Genomic DNA, 13794 nt, shown 5'->3' on the forward strand with positions numbered 1-13794 from the left:
TCTAACCTTCTCTATCCACGATATCCTCATCATTCGCTGGTAATTTTTAAATTTAATAACAAGGTTTTAGAAATTTAATGTATAAAATTTTAAAAACTCACCTTGATAAAATCTTAGACTTACGGTGAATCGTTGGTGAACGTTTTTATAATAAAAAAAAAACTATTACCCTATCTGGCTTTGCTTCTACACTACAATTTAATTTGTAAAACAGAAGGAAAATTTTGTTAATAATCTATTTATTCCTAAAAGAAGTACCAAACGTCAATACTTTCTGCTTAATGGAATTATTTTTAGGAACCACTCTCAGCAGTACATAATCTTCATTTACAGACATTTCATAATCCTGTAGATACTAAAAATATTTTATTGCAACGACATATGGGATTAACCAGTAAAAAAAAGACATATTGCTATCGAGACGATTAATCAAATATTAATTAAATATATCTACAAGTGCAGACGTAAATTGTCTTGTACTTAAGCTGAGATAAGTTTCCCTCATATAAATAAGAGTCGAAAGATTCGACTTTGTACACTCGTTTGGTTGAGTAATTTGGCAATTAAAAAATGCATCTCCTCGTAGTACTTTTAGGCTCTGTGTGTGCCCTAGTCGTTGGTAAGTTTTATTAAAATTAATTTATTTTTTTTTTGAGACACAATAAAAGTTTTTGGTTTTGGAGTAAAGTCGTCTAGCTAACAAAATCTGTTGTTGACAATAGTCGCCAGTTGGATTACCTTCAAAATCAGTTTATCAGTCGTTTTATCTAATGCCAGTATAATTAATTAAAGAATAGACTCAAGGATGTCATTACATTATTCCAGTAATAACAGTACGTTCTTTTATATCTAAATAGGGGCACCAAGCGTACAAAAAATAGATTCACCCCATCCGGCTTACATAAAAGATGTAGAAATTTTGCCATCCGACGATACCAGAATAATTCGAGGTCAGGCAGCCGTTAGAGACCAATTCCCTTACCAGATTTCCCTGCGCTGGGGTTTCCTTTCAACGGCCTCCCACATCTGCGGTGCTAGTATCATTAGTTCTGTGGTGGTACTCACGGCTGCCCATTGTATCCAAGACTACGGTACCCACACAGTTGTGGCTGGACTTCTGAATCGAGTCGAAACTACCTCGGCTACTCAAAGCAGAAGTGCTAGCAATATTGTAGTTCACGAAAACTGGCCTGGGTAATTAATTAAATACCTACTTACCACTATTATTGGTTACGCTTATTCTAACTTCATTTCTCGACCCTTTAGCGGTAGTGTTGTCTCTCCATGGGACGTTGCTTTAATAATAGTATCATCACCGTTCGTATTTACCACTTCCGTCCAACCTATTGAACTTCCTAGCCAAGGAGCCCCTACATCTGGAGATGTCGTCGTTTCTGGATGGGGAAGGACGTCAGGAATAATATCCGGTGCCCCAAGTGTACTACAATACGTCGACCTAGAAGTTCTACCAAATGAAGGTAAGCAGAATACCTTTCACCACGTGGTAGTAATCAATAAAAATATCTTTTTCCGTAGAGTGCGCTGAAGATTTGGTCAGTGTGTTGGGAAGATCGAATCCTTTGGACGAAACGATGATCTGTACCAGTGGAAGACAATACGCAGGAGTTTGCAGTGGTGACTCTGGTGGCCCATTGGTCAAAGACGGTGTCCAAGTAGGTATCGTCTCGTGGGGAGTCTCACCATGTGGCATCACTATTGCCCCCTCCGTCTTCACAAGAGTTTCAAGCTATTCCAACTGGATTTACAATAACTTGTAAAACGGCTATCTGCCGCTCCTTTGACAGGCATTTGTTTTCGAGAATATAAATAATTCTGTACGCAAACCGAAACATTAAATAAAACAACCAAGGACTAATATATAAGTCTAATCTATTATTTAAATCAATACAAACTCCTAGTTAATCACAAAAATTAAATCCAAAACGTCGGACATTCCCAATAGAAAATAGAGCATCTAATAATGCTTACACTTTTCTCTAATACAGTGGAATTCGGGTTTGATACTTCTCTGTTACCTTCATGGGATTGCTGTTGAAATATCTGTTGTGCAACCAATTGGTTCAGTTTCTTCTGTTTCCTTAAAATTGTACCAGTTTTGCTGCTTTAGAACTGTATTGCATCATGGACTACACGAATTGCACTTAATATTTAGTCTTACCTTTAGACTGCTCTACAACACCGTTTAATAAACTCAGACGTACCCGATTAGACTTTAAGAAACGCCTAGTAGTTGACTACTATTGAGAGTTTTCCACAATCCACAGACTATGGTTAACCCTCCATCTGTTTCCAGTTACAAATATTACTTACACATACATTGAAATTTAGCATTTAAACTTTTGATAAAGACCTAACAACCCGAAAAATATGTCTCATCAAACTAAATATAATTCAAGCATTATAGGAGATTCAAGCATTTCTTATATAGAGGTCAAAATGTATAAATCTAATATAGTATCAGAAGCCAACCCCATCTCTAACACAGTGATCCTGGATTCTCCGGTCCGGTTCCCTCTAGAACATTCTTTCTTCGAGCAATCCGAGACAGTCGAGAACATTTTATTTTAAAACACCCCTAGAAAAAGCTATAGAATATTCTCACTCATTCTAAACTGATGTGTGGTGGCCGCTCATCCCACACGTCCATCATATTGGAGAAAATTACCCACAGGGGTTCCAAACATTTTTAGAACACTTTGATTGATATGTGAAAATGCCCGAAAATGCCCAAGGTCGCCAGAGTTAGCAACATGCAATCATAGTGCATAAGTGTATCCCTAGTTTGAGACCAATATAGACCAAAAAAATAAGAAATTCTCTTGATACAGGAGTTAGCAATATTTTATTGTTTGGCTAATGTTTCGTTCAGCATGTCTAAAACAGAAACCTCGTTCACCACCTTAACAAGAACCTAAAGAGTTAAACAGCAATGTTCGATCACATTTCTTAACAATGTTATCAATTGTAGAAAGCCATTAGGAACCTTTTGGTCTTTATACATTTTGAATAAAAACTTACGTAAAATAAAAAACTCGTCAAATACAGAAACTCAGAAAACAATACAGTTGATTGGGAGAGAATACCAGGCAGCTCTGATGAGGTTGTGGACAAATTTTAAAAAAAAAAATCTGAACGTAATTCCCCTAAAGGGATAATAGTATTTTTGGACACCAATAGGGTGGTACATACAGCATTAATACGGGGCAGCACTGGAACACTTAGAGGTACTAAGGAATCACCTCGAGGATATTATTCCCCCCATATGGGAACTTATTTGAGAATTTTTAAAGAGTTTTATTTATTGGTGACGTACATACATAATCGAGATGGAGAAGATTTGGATTGATTACAAAAAGAATAAGATTGTAAACTTGTCAAAAGGGATGACCAATTAGGGTGTAAAGCAAAAGATAAGAGCACAAACCAACGGTACTTACTGCTGAATGTATTTAAGGATTCTCGTCTTCAGTTAAATTAATTCTCCAGTATCTTAATCTAAAAACACGTTTAGAAGTATGAACGTACATAGATACGATTGTAACTTTCTTCAAACAATATTAGCGATTACCAAATAGAAAAAATGAAGACACATTACAATCCATGCAATTAATAAAATGCTAATATGTACCTTGCACCAGCAGATAAGTGTCCGGCACTTGAAGATAAGTTTCCTTCCTATAAATAAGACCCAAAGGCATCAGGCTGTACAGTGGTTTAATTGAGTAAACTGGCAATTTAATTAAAGGATGAAGTTCACCCTCGTTGTTTTAGGCCTTGTGTGCGCCTTAGCCCACGGTAAGTTTTATTACAATCATTAATTTAATTATCTACTTATTTGTTCTGATACCTAAATAGGGGCGCCAAGCGTACACAAGATAAACTCACCCCATCCGGCTTACGTAAAAGATATAGAAATTTTGCCATCCGACGATACCAGGATAATACGTGGTCTAAATGCTGTCAGAGACCAATTCCCCTACCAGGTTTCTCTGCGGTGGGCTTACCTTTCATCGCCCTCCCACATCTGCGGTGGTAGTATCATCAGTGCTGGGGTGATACTCACGGCTGCCCATTGTATCCGGGACTACGGTACCTACACCGTCGTTGCTGGACTACTGAATCGACTCGAAAGTACCTCCAATACTCAATCCCGAACTGCTAGCAACATTGTCGTTCACGAAAACTGGCCTGGGTAATTAATTAAATGGATATTTACCGATTATGCTTTCTATAAATGCACTTTCTTCACTCTCCAGCGGTAGTTCTGTATACCCATGGGACATTTCCTTAATTAAAGTAGCCACACCCTTCACCTTGACTTCTTCCGTCCAACCTATTCAGCTTCCTAACCAAGGTGATGAAACTTCCGGAACCGTCGTCATTTCTGGATGGGGAAGGACATCAAGTTCAGTTTCCGTTCTCCCAAGCACCCTGCAATACACCGATTTAGAAGTCCTACCAAACGACCGTAAGTGAAATGCCTAATTCCAAATGTTATATCTTCGTAAGTACAATAACGATCAACAAATCCGTCTTTCCCTTTAGAATGCGCTAACGATTTGATCGACGTATTGGGATATTCCGATCCTTTGGACGACACGATGATTTGTACCAGCGGGCGCCAATATGTGTCGGTTTGCAGTGGTGACTCTGGTGGCCCATTGGTCCAAGACGGTATCCAAGTGGGTATCGTTTCGTGGGGTATCACACCATGTGGCGTCACTACTGCCCCGTCGGTCTTCACAAGAGTTTCTTCCTATTCTGACTGGATTACCGCCAACTGGTAAAACGGAGATGATTCGCTGCTTTGCAAAACATTTATTCTTAAGCATGTAAATACATGAGTCTGTACACAAAACGAAAGACTAAATAAAATTACTATGAAGTATACACGTTGTCTATTGTATCGTAAGTTCACCCCAAAAATTAGATCCAACACCTTACACACTTTACTGATATGCAATAAGTTCGAAATCACAATACCCGTGTGATAGCTTCCACAAAACACTAAACTTATACTTATTGTTCATAATGTGTTAAAACATTTGTTAGTCCAGAATAACAATAATACATAAGATTCAACATGGAAAAAGCGCCAAAGCAAGATTATTTTTAATACCATCAGAGCAGAAACTTTTGAGCGACAATGTAACTCAAATTACCTAATTGCTCAAATCTGCAGTTTTTCACTCTTGTAGGTACTGTCTTTCTTAAACAAACCACAACCACCCACCCGTTCCAACAGTTCCCAAAGTAGAAGGCATCACCAATTTACTTCACAGCCTAAGTCGATGGGTCATTTTCTCCGTTAAAAATAGAACACAATGATGATTTCTTTATTAAAATCATAACAATGCAAATATAGTTTTATATTTGGTACTAAAACTTAAGGGATAGCTCAGAGGAGATAGGAAGGTGGCTTTAGCCCCTCCTTAATTGGAAAACGGGGGTACAACTCCCTCCCTTCCCGTATTCGGCTCAAATAAATCATCATCATCATCATCATAAGGTCGTCACTCCTAAGACTGGTTGGACAAGCACCTCCACTCTTTCCTATCAAAAGCTAATCTTCGGATTTTCATAAAACTAGTACATCCCACATCCTTAACTATTTACGAACTAATCTTAGTCTATCTCTACTTCTCTTAATATTTGTCTGACTAACCCCTCATGCCTGAGAAGGTGTCCTACCAATCTATCTGACCTACTTCTTATCAATTTCGGTATAACGCTCTGTTCTCCTATTCTTTCTAATACCTATTTATTTCTAACCTCTATCCACGGTATCCTCAAGTAAATAAATAATGATCAGAAAAAAACCAACCAACCATCAACCAATCTAGACCATGGTCAACAAACCCGCAAACCTCCAATGTCCAAATAAAATAATTGAAAATGATGCTTGGTAAAATCAGCAAAGCTGTTGCCTTATTGTTGCTGAAAAATAAAACATTCATACCGAGGTGCCACAAGGCACTATTCTAGAACCTTTGATTTTTATTTTGTATGTAAATGATTTATTGCGTCGCATACCTAGATAAAGACTCTATGATGATCTCATACGCATGTGATAGTGCATATATCGGTGCAGATAAAGCTTGGATTAAAATGCAAAATAAAATGGTTTGGTATTTGTTTTTATTTGGGCACTTAATATTAAATATTTTTACTGACATATTAGTAACGTATACGAGATGGGGAGAAATCCTGAATTATTACAAACGGAATGAGCTTGTAGCCATTGCAAAGTGGGGAGACACAAATAGATACAAGAATTTTAGAACAATCAACTTAATTTCTCATGCGTCGAAAATCTTAACTGGAATCGTACAGAAATGGGTGTCAAAACGGTAGAAGAAAATTTAGAAGATAGTCAATTCGGGTTTAGAAGAAACAGAAAAGGAAATAGGCGAGATGATTTACAGAGGACCTCTTCAGACATGAACCACTAGTTAGAGACAAATCAAAAAAAGGACCTAAATTAGATGACTGCTTGCAAATAGTTAGAGATGTAGGTAGTTCTAGTTTTTCAGAAATGCGATGAATGTCTTCGGGCTGAAAACCTCTTCTCGATCATTCCATGATTACAAAAAATGCTAGAAGCATTTATTGGGAAGAGGCATTGTCGTCTTTCTTTAAATTCACTCTCCAGTGCATAATTTTAATCAATAAAGACATTTTACAAACATATAGATACGAACAACACTTTGCTGAAACGACATTTGTGATTAGCTAGAAGAAAAAATTAAGACGCTTTGCAATCTATGCAATTAATAAAATGCTAATGTGTACCTTGCACCTGCAGATAAGTGTGCTTTGTCCAGCACTTGAAGATAAGTTTCCTTCCTATAAATAACAGCCGAAAGCATCAGGCTGTACAGTGGTTTAATTGAGTAAACTGGCAATTCAAGAATGAAGTTCCTCGTTGTTCTTTTAGGCCTTGTGTGCGCCTTAGCCCATGGTAAGTTTTATTGCAATCATTTATTTATTTATTTATTTATTCTAATTTCTGAATAGGGGCACCAAAGGTACAAAAGGTAAATTCACCCCGTCCGGCTTACGTAAAAGATATAGAAATTTTGCCGTCCGACGATACCAGGATAATACGCGGTCAAAATGCCGTCAGAGACCAATTCCCCTACCAGGTTTCCCTACGATGGGGCTTCCTTTCGACGCCCTCCCACATGTGCGGTGCTAGTATCATTAGTCCATCGATGGTACTCACGGCTGCCCATTGTATCGAAGACTACGGTACCTACACTGTCGTTGCTGGACTTTTGAATCGAGTCGAAAGCACCTCATCTACTCAAAGCCGAAGTGTCAGAAGTATTATCTCTCATGAAAATTGGCCTGGGTAATTACTTCAATAGGATCTTTATCGGCTTTTGCTATTTACAAAATCACTTCCTTTGATCTGCAGCGGTAGCGATCCAGGACCGTGGGACATTGCCCTAATGAGAGTTACCACACCCTTCACCTTGACTTCTTCCGTCCAACCTGTTGGACTTCCCAACCAAGGTGATAATGTATCTGGATCCGTCGTTATTTCTGGATGGGGAAGGACTTCAAGTTCAGTTTCCACTCTCCCAAGGACTCTACAATACGTCAACTTAGAAATTCTTCCAAACAACCGTACGTGAAATACCTAATTTTAAATGATACCCTTTCGCTTATTATTATTATCTTTCTCCGTAGAATGCGCTATTGATTTAATCAGTGTATTGGGATATTCCGATCCTTTGGACAGTTCGATGATTTGTACCAGTGGACGACGATATGAAGGAACATGCAGTGGTGATTCTGGTGGCCCATTGGTCCAAGACGGCGTCCAAGTGGGTGTTGTCTCCTGGGGTATCACACCATGTGGTAACACTATTGCTCCATCGGTCTTCACAAAGGTTTCTTCCTATTCCGACTGGATCAACGAGAGATTGTAAAATCAATATGATCCACACCTTTGAAAGGCATTTACTTCTGAGAATGTAATTAAATGTGCTAGCAAATCGAAGCATTAAATAAAATCACCATAAGTAAACAATTTTGACCATCTATTATTTGAAGTAGTTGCAAGTTGATCACAGAAATTAAATCCGAAGTGTTGAATATTACCAATACAAAAATTTTCTCTCATATTCAATTTCATTTTTTAATTCCGGCTCCACTTCTACTATATCAACCCCCAATAGCTTTTAGATTGGTCGATATCGTGTTACGGCGTGCTGATGATAACGGTCAATTCGAAATCATGATGCTCATGTGATCATCATCATAAGGTCGTCAGTCCTAAGACTGGTTGGATACGCACCTCCACTCTTTCCTATCCTGAGCTAATCTTCGCATTTTTCCTAAAACTAGAACATCCCACATCCTTAACTATTTGCGAACAGTAATCAAATCTAGGTCTACCTCTACTCCTTCTAACTCTCTGGTGCCTCTAATATGTCTCTGACTAAAAATTGTCCTACTAACCTATCTCGTCTATTTCTTATTGACTTCCATAGAGTCCTCCGTTCTCCTATTCTTTTTAATACCTCTTCATTTCTAACTATATCCGGTATCCTCATCCTCATCATTCGCCTGTAACACCACATTTGGAACGCTTTCGCCAAAATGCTCAGTGTGAATTCATTGTGCAATCAATTGATGAAGTAATTGTGTATTGAAACGAGTATTAGTTAGTCCAATACAATTCAAGTAGTGATTGTGCTAAAGTCAAGAAGATTTTTCCAATGTCCTTACAGGTAAATCCTTAACCTTCATCTTCAGACCCCTTAATTGGAAAACTATAGTACATAGCCCCCCCCCCTTGCCCAACAGTTCTGAACGCAATTGTAAAAGAAATATTCAAGAGAAAAACCGATAACATCACATCGCTCTGCTTGCATCTTTGAAAGTATTTATACAAAATATCAGTGATCTTATTTCTCTCCAATAATTCAAAATGTTACAAGACTGCTTGTACTTGATTAGCATCCAATACAAATATAATATGTACATTAGTTGTCCAAGGAGGGCGAGGGAGGTACACGCGCAAATATATTTGTGTTATATTTGCATTAGATGCTAATCAAATATATCTATATAAGTGGGCATGCCATTGCGTAAACTTAGATACGTTATTCATATAAATAAGATCCGAAATCTTCGGGTTGTATGTTGGTTTGGTTTAGTGAAGTGGGCAGTTTTAGAATGAAGTTCCCCGTTGTTCTATTAAGCCTTGTGTGCTCTTTAGCCCTTGGTATGTTTTATTAGAATTGTATTAATGTATTAATTTTATCCACTATACAGGGGCCCAGGTTCAATTCCCGGTAAGGGAGGGACAGTACCAACCGTTTTTCATCATTAATTTGAGATTGAATTATCTATTCATTTATTTGTTCGTTCTGTATTAATATGTTTTAATATCTGAAAAAGGGCCCCAAATATACGAAAGATAAATGTAGTGATCATCCGACTTGCATAAAACATATAGAAATTTTGCCATTCGACGATACCAAAATAATACGCGGTCTAAATGCTGTCAGAGACCAATTCCCCTACCAGGTTTCTTTACGGTGGCGTTTCCCACATGTGTGGTGGTAGTCTCATTAGTACATGGGTGGTCCTCACAACTGCCCATGGAATAGAAGACTACGGTACCTACAATGTCGACGCAGGAATTCCGAATCGAGTCAAAAATACCTCATCTACTCAAAGTCGACGTGCTGGCAGTTCACAAGAACTGACCTGGGTAATTAATTAATTAATTAATTGACTACCATCTTCATTGATTAATACACCTTTTATAATTTCATTTTCTTCGCTCTTCAACAATAAAAATGCAGCCCCATGGGACGTTTCCCTAATAACAGTAGTCAGACTTTTTATCTTGACCTCTTCTTCCAACCCATTCAACTTCCTAGTCAAGGTGCCGAAACGTGTGGAGACGTCGTCATTTGGGATGGGGAAAAAGTCAAGTTCAGTTTCCACTCTCCCAAGCACTATGCAATGCGTCGACCTAAAAATTCTGCACAATGAGTGTATGTAAAATTTCTAATTGTAAACATTGCACCTTCAACAAAAGTATTTATCTTTCGCTGTTGTGTGAACTAAAGATCGTTTGAACGACACGATGATTTGTACCAATGGAAGGCAAAGGTTGACGGTTTGCAGTGGTGACTCTGGTGGTCAAAGACGGTATCCTCGTGGGGTGTAGCACCATGTGGAATCACCATTGCCCCATGCGTTTTCACCAAAGTTTCTTCCCATTTCGATTGGATTAATGCTAATTTATAGAATGGAGATCTATGTATACCGTCTCTTTGAAAATCGTTTATTCTTAACCATGTCAATAAATATGTACACAAAACTAAACACTAAATAAAAAAACTACTATTATTTAAAGGCCTGCAATTGTTCAATTTCTAATTGTTTTATGATGTCAGTTATGGATAGGGAATTTTGAAAATCTACTGGGATTGGGACATATTTAAGTACATGAAACTTTAATTAACCAAGAAAATAAAGAGATATTCGGAGCATCCAAGTAATCTTTAACAGCTACCAACAATCTAGAAAAAAGGAAAGCAATAGTTTTTTGGGTTGGTTTTATTTGCTTTTAAATACTTGAATTCAGAGAAGTTAAGGATTGGCTCTGTCTGTTTCAGGTATTGTTTTGAAACAGTTCATCAACATGTTTGATTTCACTACCTTGCATTAAACCACTTTACTTTGTTATTTTCTTTCGACTGTATAGACATACGTATAGATATCTATTTTGATGATAGAATATCTACAAATTCCTCGCTTGTTTTTCTATTAAGAGCGTAAAGGATTATTTAAGTCAATATTTTTCACAGAATTATTTCGTTACCTAGTGAATTATTTAAAAACAATGCGTACAACTTATCAATAAATAAACATTACTTGCAATTTCGTATACATGTTATCTTAATGCCATCATATGCATACAACAAAATGCAAAATTAGACATTCCATAAAACGCCGAAGCTTTTTGAAAATGACCGTCATCGACTTCGTCTGGATTTTCAACTTTTTGTTGATCTAATTTTTATTCTTTATAGTGTAAAGACTGGACCATTCTTTTTCATTATTCCATTGAAAAAGTACAGAGTCGTACTGAGTTAGTAATTGTTTTATTACAACGTAATGTCGGGAATTGGTCAGATACCGTAGGGTGTAGACTTATTAAATTTATTTCAAAACAAAAAGTAAAAATTCCAGGCCCGTACTTAATATTTGAAGTAAATATGTACGGAAAATGTAATGGTATCGTATTCAATGAGAATTTAAATATTTATCTTCAGTAGGTCTAATAGGTAATAGGTCTAAGATAATCCAAAATTTTGATATTATGTAAAAAATTAAAGAATGTAATACTTCATTTTAAACTACATTTTTGTTTTATTGACTCATATTTATAAAATACCAAAAAAAAAGTATGATGTAACTTTTGCTATAATTGCAATATATTGATTTTTTGACATGTTCCTATACTTCAATCCACTTATTGATTGATGGATCCTGTTCGTAGTAAAACCTTGCTGTTCGATCAAGTATTTAGATAAATATCTATAGGTAGTGTACGTAAAAAATTAAATACAATTTTCGAAATGATTAATCAGCGAATGTATCGATTTTGTTGCAATTTACTTATCTTACACCAAATCACCATTGATAATGTGTAAAGCAAGTGTAAACAAGATTAAATCATAAAACTACTTTAATTCATATCAAGTGGAACGTATTTTTAAGTTTCGATAGTCCTAGAAAAAAAAACCTTTAAGAGAAATATAATAAGTATTCATTATTCTAGAATAATACAATTTTAATTCTTTTGCGTACATTTTCCCAATAAGTAGCTGGTATATAATAAGTAACTATCAATGATGTTACGTTTTTCCTTTTAAAGTGTGTATTATTGTTATTAAAAACAATGCAAATTACATTTGTTTAATAACAAATACGTCGGTCCAATCGGAAGAAAATGCTACCTAACAAACTATATGAATCACAATTATAATTTTCTACAATATACCTAGTCATATTTAGTAATGACAATTATTTGATAACAATCCCTATATAATGGAATATAATAAAGTGGCACACAATAATTATAATTATTAAAAACAATATCTTGGTGCAAGAAGCAGCTACAACGCCAATTACATTCAAAATGATCACCTCGCTGATTATACTCTTTTCAGCATTTGTCTTAGCTTTGGGTAAGTTTAATTTTAATTTTTTTATATTTTTTTTTGTTCAAGAAATAATTTATTAATCCGAGGACATTTAAAATCGCCCTAACCCTAAATAATACTATATCTACTATATTTTCATCAATCACTTCAAGTAATTTCTTTATAGTCCCAGATTTGAAATTAATACCAAACAACAAAGATTACAATCTAAAGAAAGTTTGGTTGATTTGATTTTTGGAAAATGTAGTTCGTGTATTTCACACATCATTAACAGTCTCATTAAGTAATTTTTGTTCTGGTAGGTACCATAACTTTTACCTATACTGATCTACAAATTATTCCCTATCAGACCTAGGGAATTTAGTAAGAAAAAGGGGATTTTTATTTAATTTATAATATGATTTGATTTTTATGCCAAATGAATTGTAAGAAAAATAGATGCAATTTAAAAAAATAAATAGGTCTAGATATGAGATGGGTAGTGGGCTGACCCCCGTCTAACTATATTTCTTCTTCAAGGATCACAGAATTATTGCTCTTCTAATTTTTCACTTATTTGTCATTGTAGGAACCGAAGACGACCTCAATCCCCTTAAATCAACTACAGGTGGTTTGGCTTTGAGGAACCAGTTCCCTTACATGGTATCAATCGAACGGGAATGGATGGTATATACGTCCCATGTTTGCGGCGGGACGATCATCTCCCACACCCACGTCTTGACAGCGTCCCATTGCCGAAGGGCCTACGGGACTTACATCGTAGTCGCCGGTATCCAACACCTGGAAGAGATCACCGACGAAACACAAACGAAAAGGGTCGCAGAATTTATTTCCCACCCCGATTTTAAAGAGTAAGTGTTCTTCAAAGGGGCAGTAAACTGGTTTAATTATTATTTCTTTTTTTTGATTCAGTGAAGAAACTTTAACCGGTCATGATATAGCCATCGTGATCCTGGAATCGCCCTTCACATGGTCAAAGGCAGTTCAACCAGTGTATCTTCCCAGACCTGAGGAAGAATTCACGGGAATGGCTGTGTTGTCAGGTTGGGGAGAAGGCGAACAGGGATACACTCTAAGTCTTCGATATGCGTCAAAAAAACTTATATCTCTAACAGGTGCGTAAATTTTTGGGCATAGATAACGAAGATTTTAAATTAAAATTCATTTCCAGAATGCGCTGCAATTCTCAATACTGTGGGGAAGACGACAAACGTTCTCGACGAGAAGAATATTTGTACCAGCGGCCCCAGGAGTCAGGTGTCTTGCATCCGAGACTCCGGAAGTGCACTTGTGAAGAATGGTGTCTTGGTAGGGGTGGTTTCGAGGGGCATATTGCCCTGCGGACAGCAGAATGCCCCCACGGTTTACACAAGAAGCTCTAGTTTAGTAGAATGGATTCAATCTCATACAAACGATCTGCCTTGAACTGTAATGATCTAATTATAATTAATTACCTCTAACTATATGTAATGTAAAGATATTATTTTAAACTATGCGTATGTTTAAGTTTTAGACGCCCTAGTACGTATTTTGAAAGTAAATTAAATACCTACCTATGTAATAATTATTTATT

At 36.5% G+C, this 13794-nt stretch overlaps 4 protein-coding genes across 6 annotated transcripts in view; all 4 read left to right on the forward strand.

Moving 5' to 3' along the window:
- The window catches only part of LOC108736036 (transmembrane protease serine 9-like), a 9632-nt gene extending 7749 nt beyond the window's left edge, over positions 1 to 1883 (forward strand). The window contains exon 9 of the mRNA XM_025980737.1: positions 1782 to 1883. The gene's annotated coding sequence lies outside the window, so the exon portion shown is untranslated. The remainder of the gene's footprint in view (positions 1 to 1781) is intronic.
- On the forward strand, positions 510 to 1883 carry LOC112906524 (chymotrypsin-2-like). The gene is made up of 4 exons (XM_025980772.1): positions 510 to 619; positions 858 to 1194; positions 1267 to 1478; positions 1537 to 1883. Exons 1-4 carry the CDS (start codon positions 571 to 573, stop codon positions 1776 to 1778), a joined length of 840 nt encoding a protein of 279 aa, XP_025836557.1. The 5' UTR covers positions 510 to 570; the 3' UTR covers positions 1779 to 1883.
- Positions 1884 to 3705: 1822 nt separating this feature from the next.
- On the forward strand, positions 3706 to 8060 carry LOC108736037 (transmembrane protease serine 9-like). The gene is given in 8 exon segments (XM_018468302.2): positions 3706 to 3816; positions 3877 to 4213; positions 4278 to 4489; positions 4567 to 4805; positions 6919 to 6982; positions 7039 to 7375; positions 7442 to 7653; positions 7717 to 8060. Coding segments are annotated over 8 exon segments (1716 nt in total). The 5' UTR covers positions 3706 to 3767; the 3' UTR covers positions 7983 to 8060.
- A 501-nt stretch (positions 8061 to 8561) lies between these two features.
- On the forward strand, positions 8562 to 13794 carry LOC108736126 (trypsin-2-like). Of its 3 annotated transcripts, XM_018468429.2 has the most exons (5): positions 8562 to 9259; positions 11933 to 12245; positions 12790 to 13072; positions 13134 to 13336; positions 13393 to 13794. In XM_018468429.2, the coding sequence occupies exons 2-5, from the start codon at positions 12197 to 12199 to the stop codon at positions 13644 to 13646; spliced, it is 789 nt and encodes a 262-aa protein (XP_018323931.1). In that variant the 5' UTR covers positions 8562 to 9259; positions 11933 to 12196; the 3' UTR covers positions 13647 to 13794. The 3 variants fall into 3 exon arrangements, with proteins under 3 accessions (XP_018323931.1, XP_018323930.1, XP_018323932.1); XM_018468428.2 differs by lacking the exon at positions 8562 to 9259 and having other exon boundaries at positions 11380 to 12245; XM_018468430.2 differs by lacking the exons at positions 8562 to 9259; positions 11933 to 12245 and adding an exon at positions 12259 to 12519.

The sequence above is a fragment of the Agrilus planipennis genome, unplaced genomic scaffold (genome assembly GCF_000699045.2).
Source record: "Agrilus planipennis isolate EAB-ADULT unplaced genomic scaffold, Apla_2.0 scaffold8, whole genome shotgun sequence".
NCBI classification, from domain to species: Eukaryota; Metazoa; Arthropoda; class Insecta; order Coleoptera; family Buprestidae; genus Agrilus; species Agrilus planipennis.

Excerpts from the sequence above, each read along its gene's own strand:
- LOC112906524 (XM_025980772.1), top strand. The coding sequence starts at position 571 with ATGCATCTCCTCGTAGTACTTTTAGGCTCTGTGTGTGCCCTAGTCGTT. Across the intron at positions 620-857 it reads TGTGTGTGCCCTAGTCGTTG|GGGCACCAAGCGTACAAAAA; the intron begins GTAAGTTTTATT and ends ATATCTAAATAG. Across the intron at positions 1,479-1,536 it reads AGAAGTTCTACCAAATGAAG|AGTGCGCTGAAGATTTGGTC; the intron begins GTAAGCAGAATA and ends CTTTTTCCGTAG.
- LOC108736126 (XM_018468429.2), top strand. The coding sequence starts at position 12,197 with ATGATCACCTCGCTGATTATACTCTTTTCAGCATTTGTCTTAGCTTTG. Across the intron at positions 12,246-12,789 it reads AGCATTTGTCTTAGCTTTGG|GAACCGAAGACGACCTCAAT; the intron begins GTAAGTTTAATT and ends TTGTCATTGTAG. Across the intron at positions 13,073-13,133 it reads TCCCACCCCGATTTTAAAGA|TGAAGAAACTTTAACCGGTC; the intron begins GTAAGTGTTCTT and ends TTTTTGATTCAG.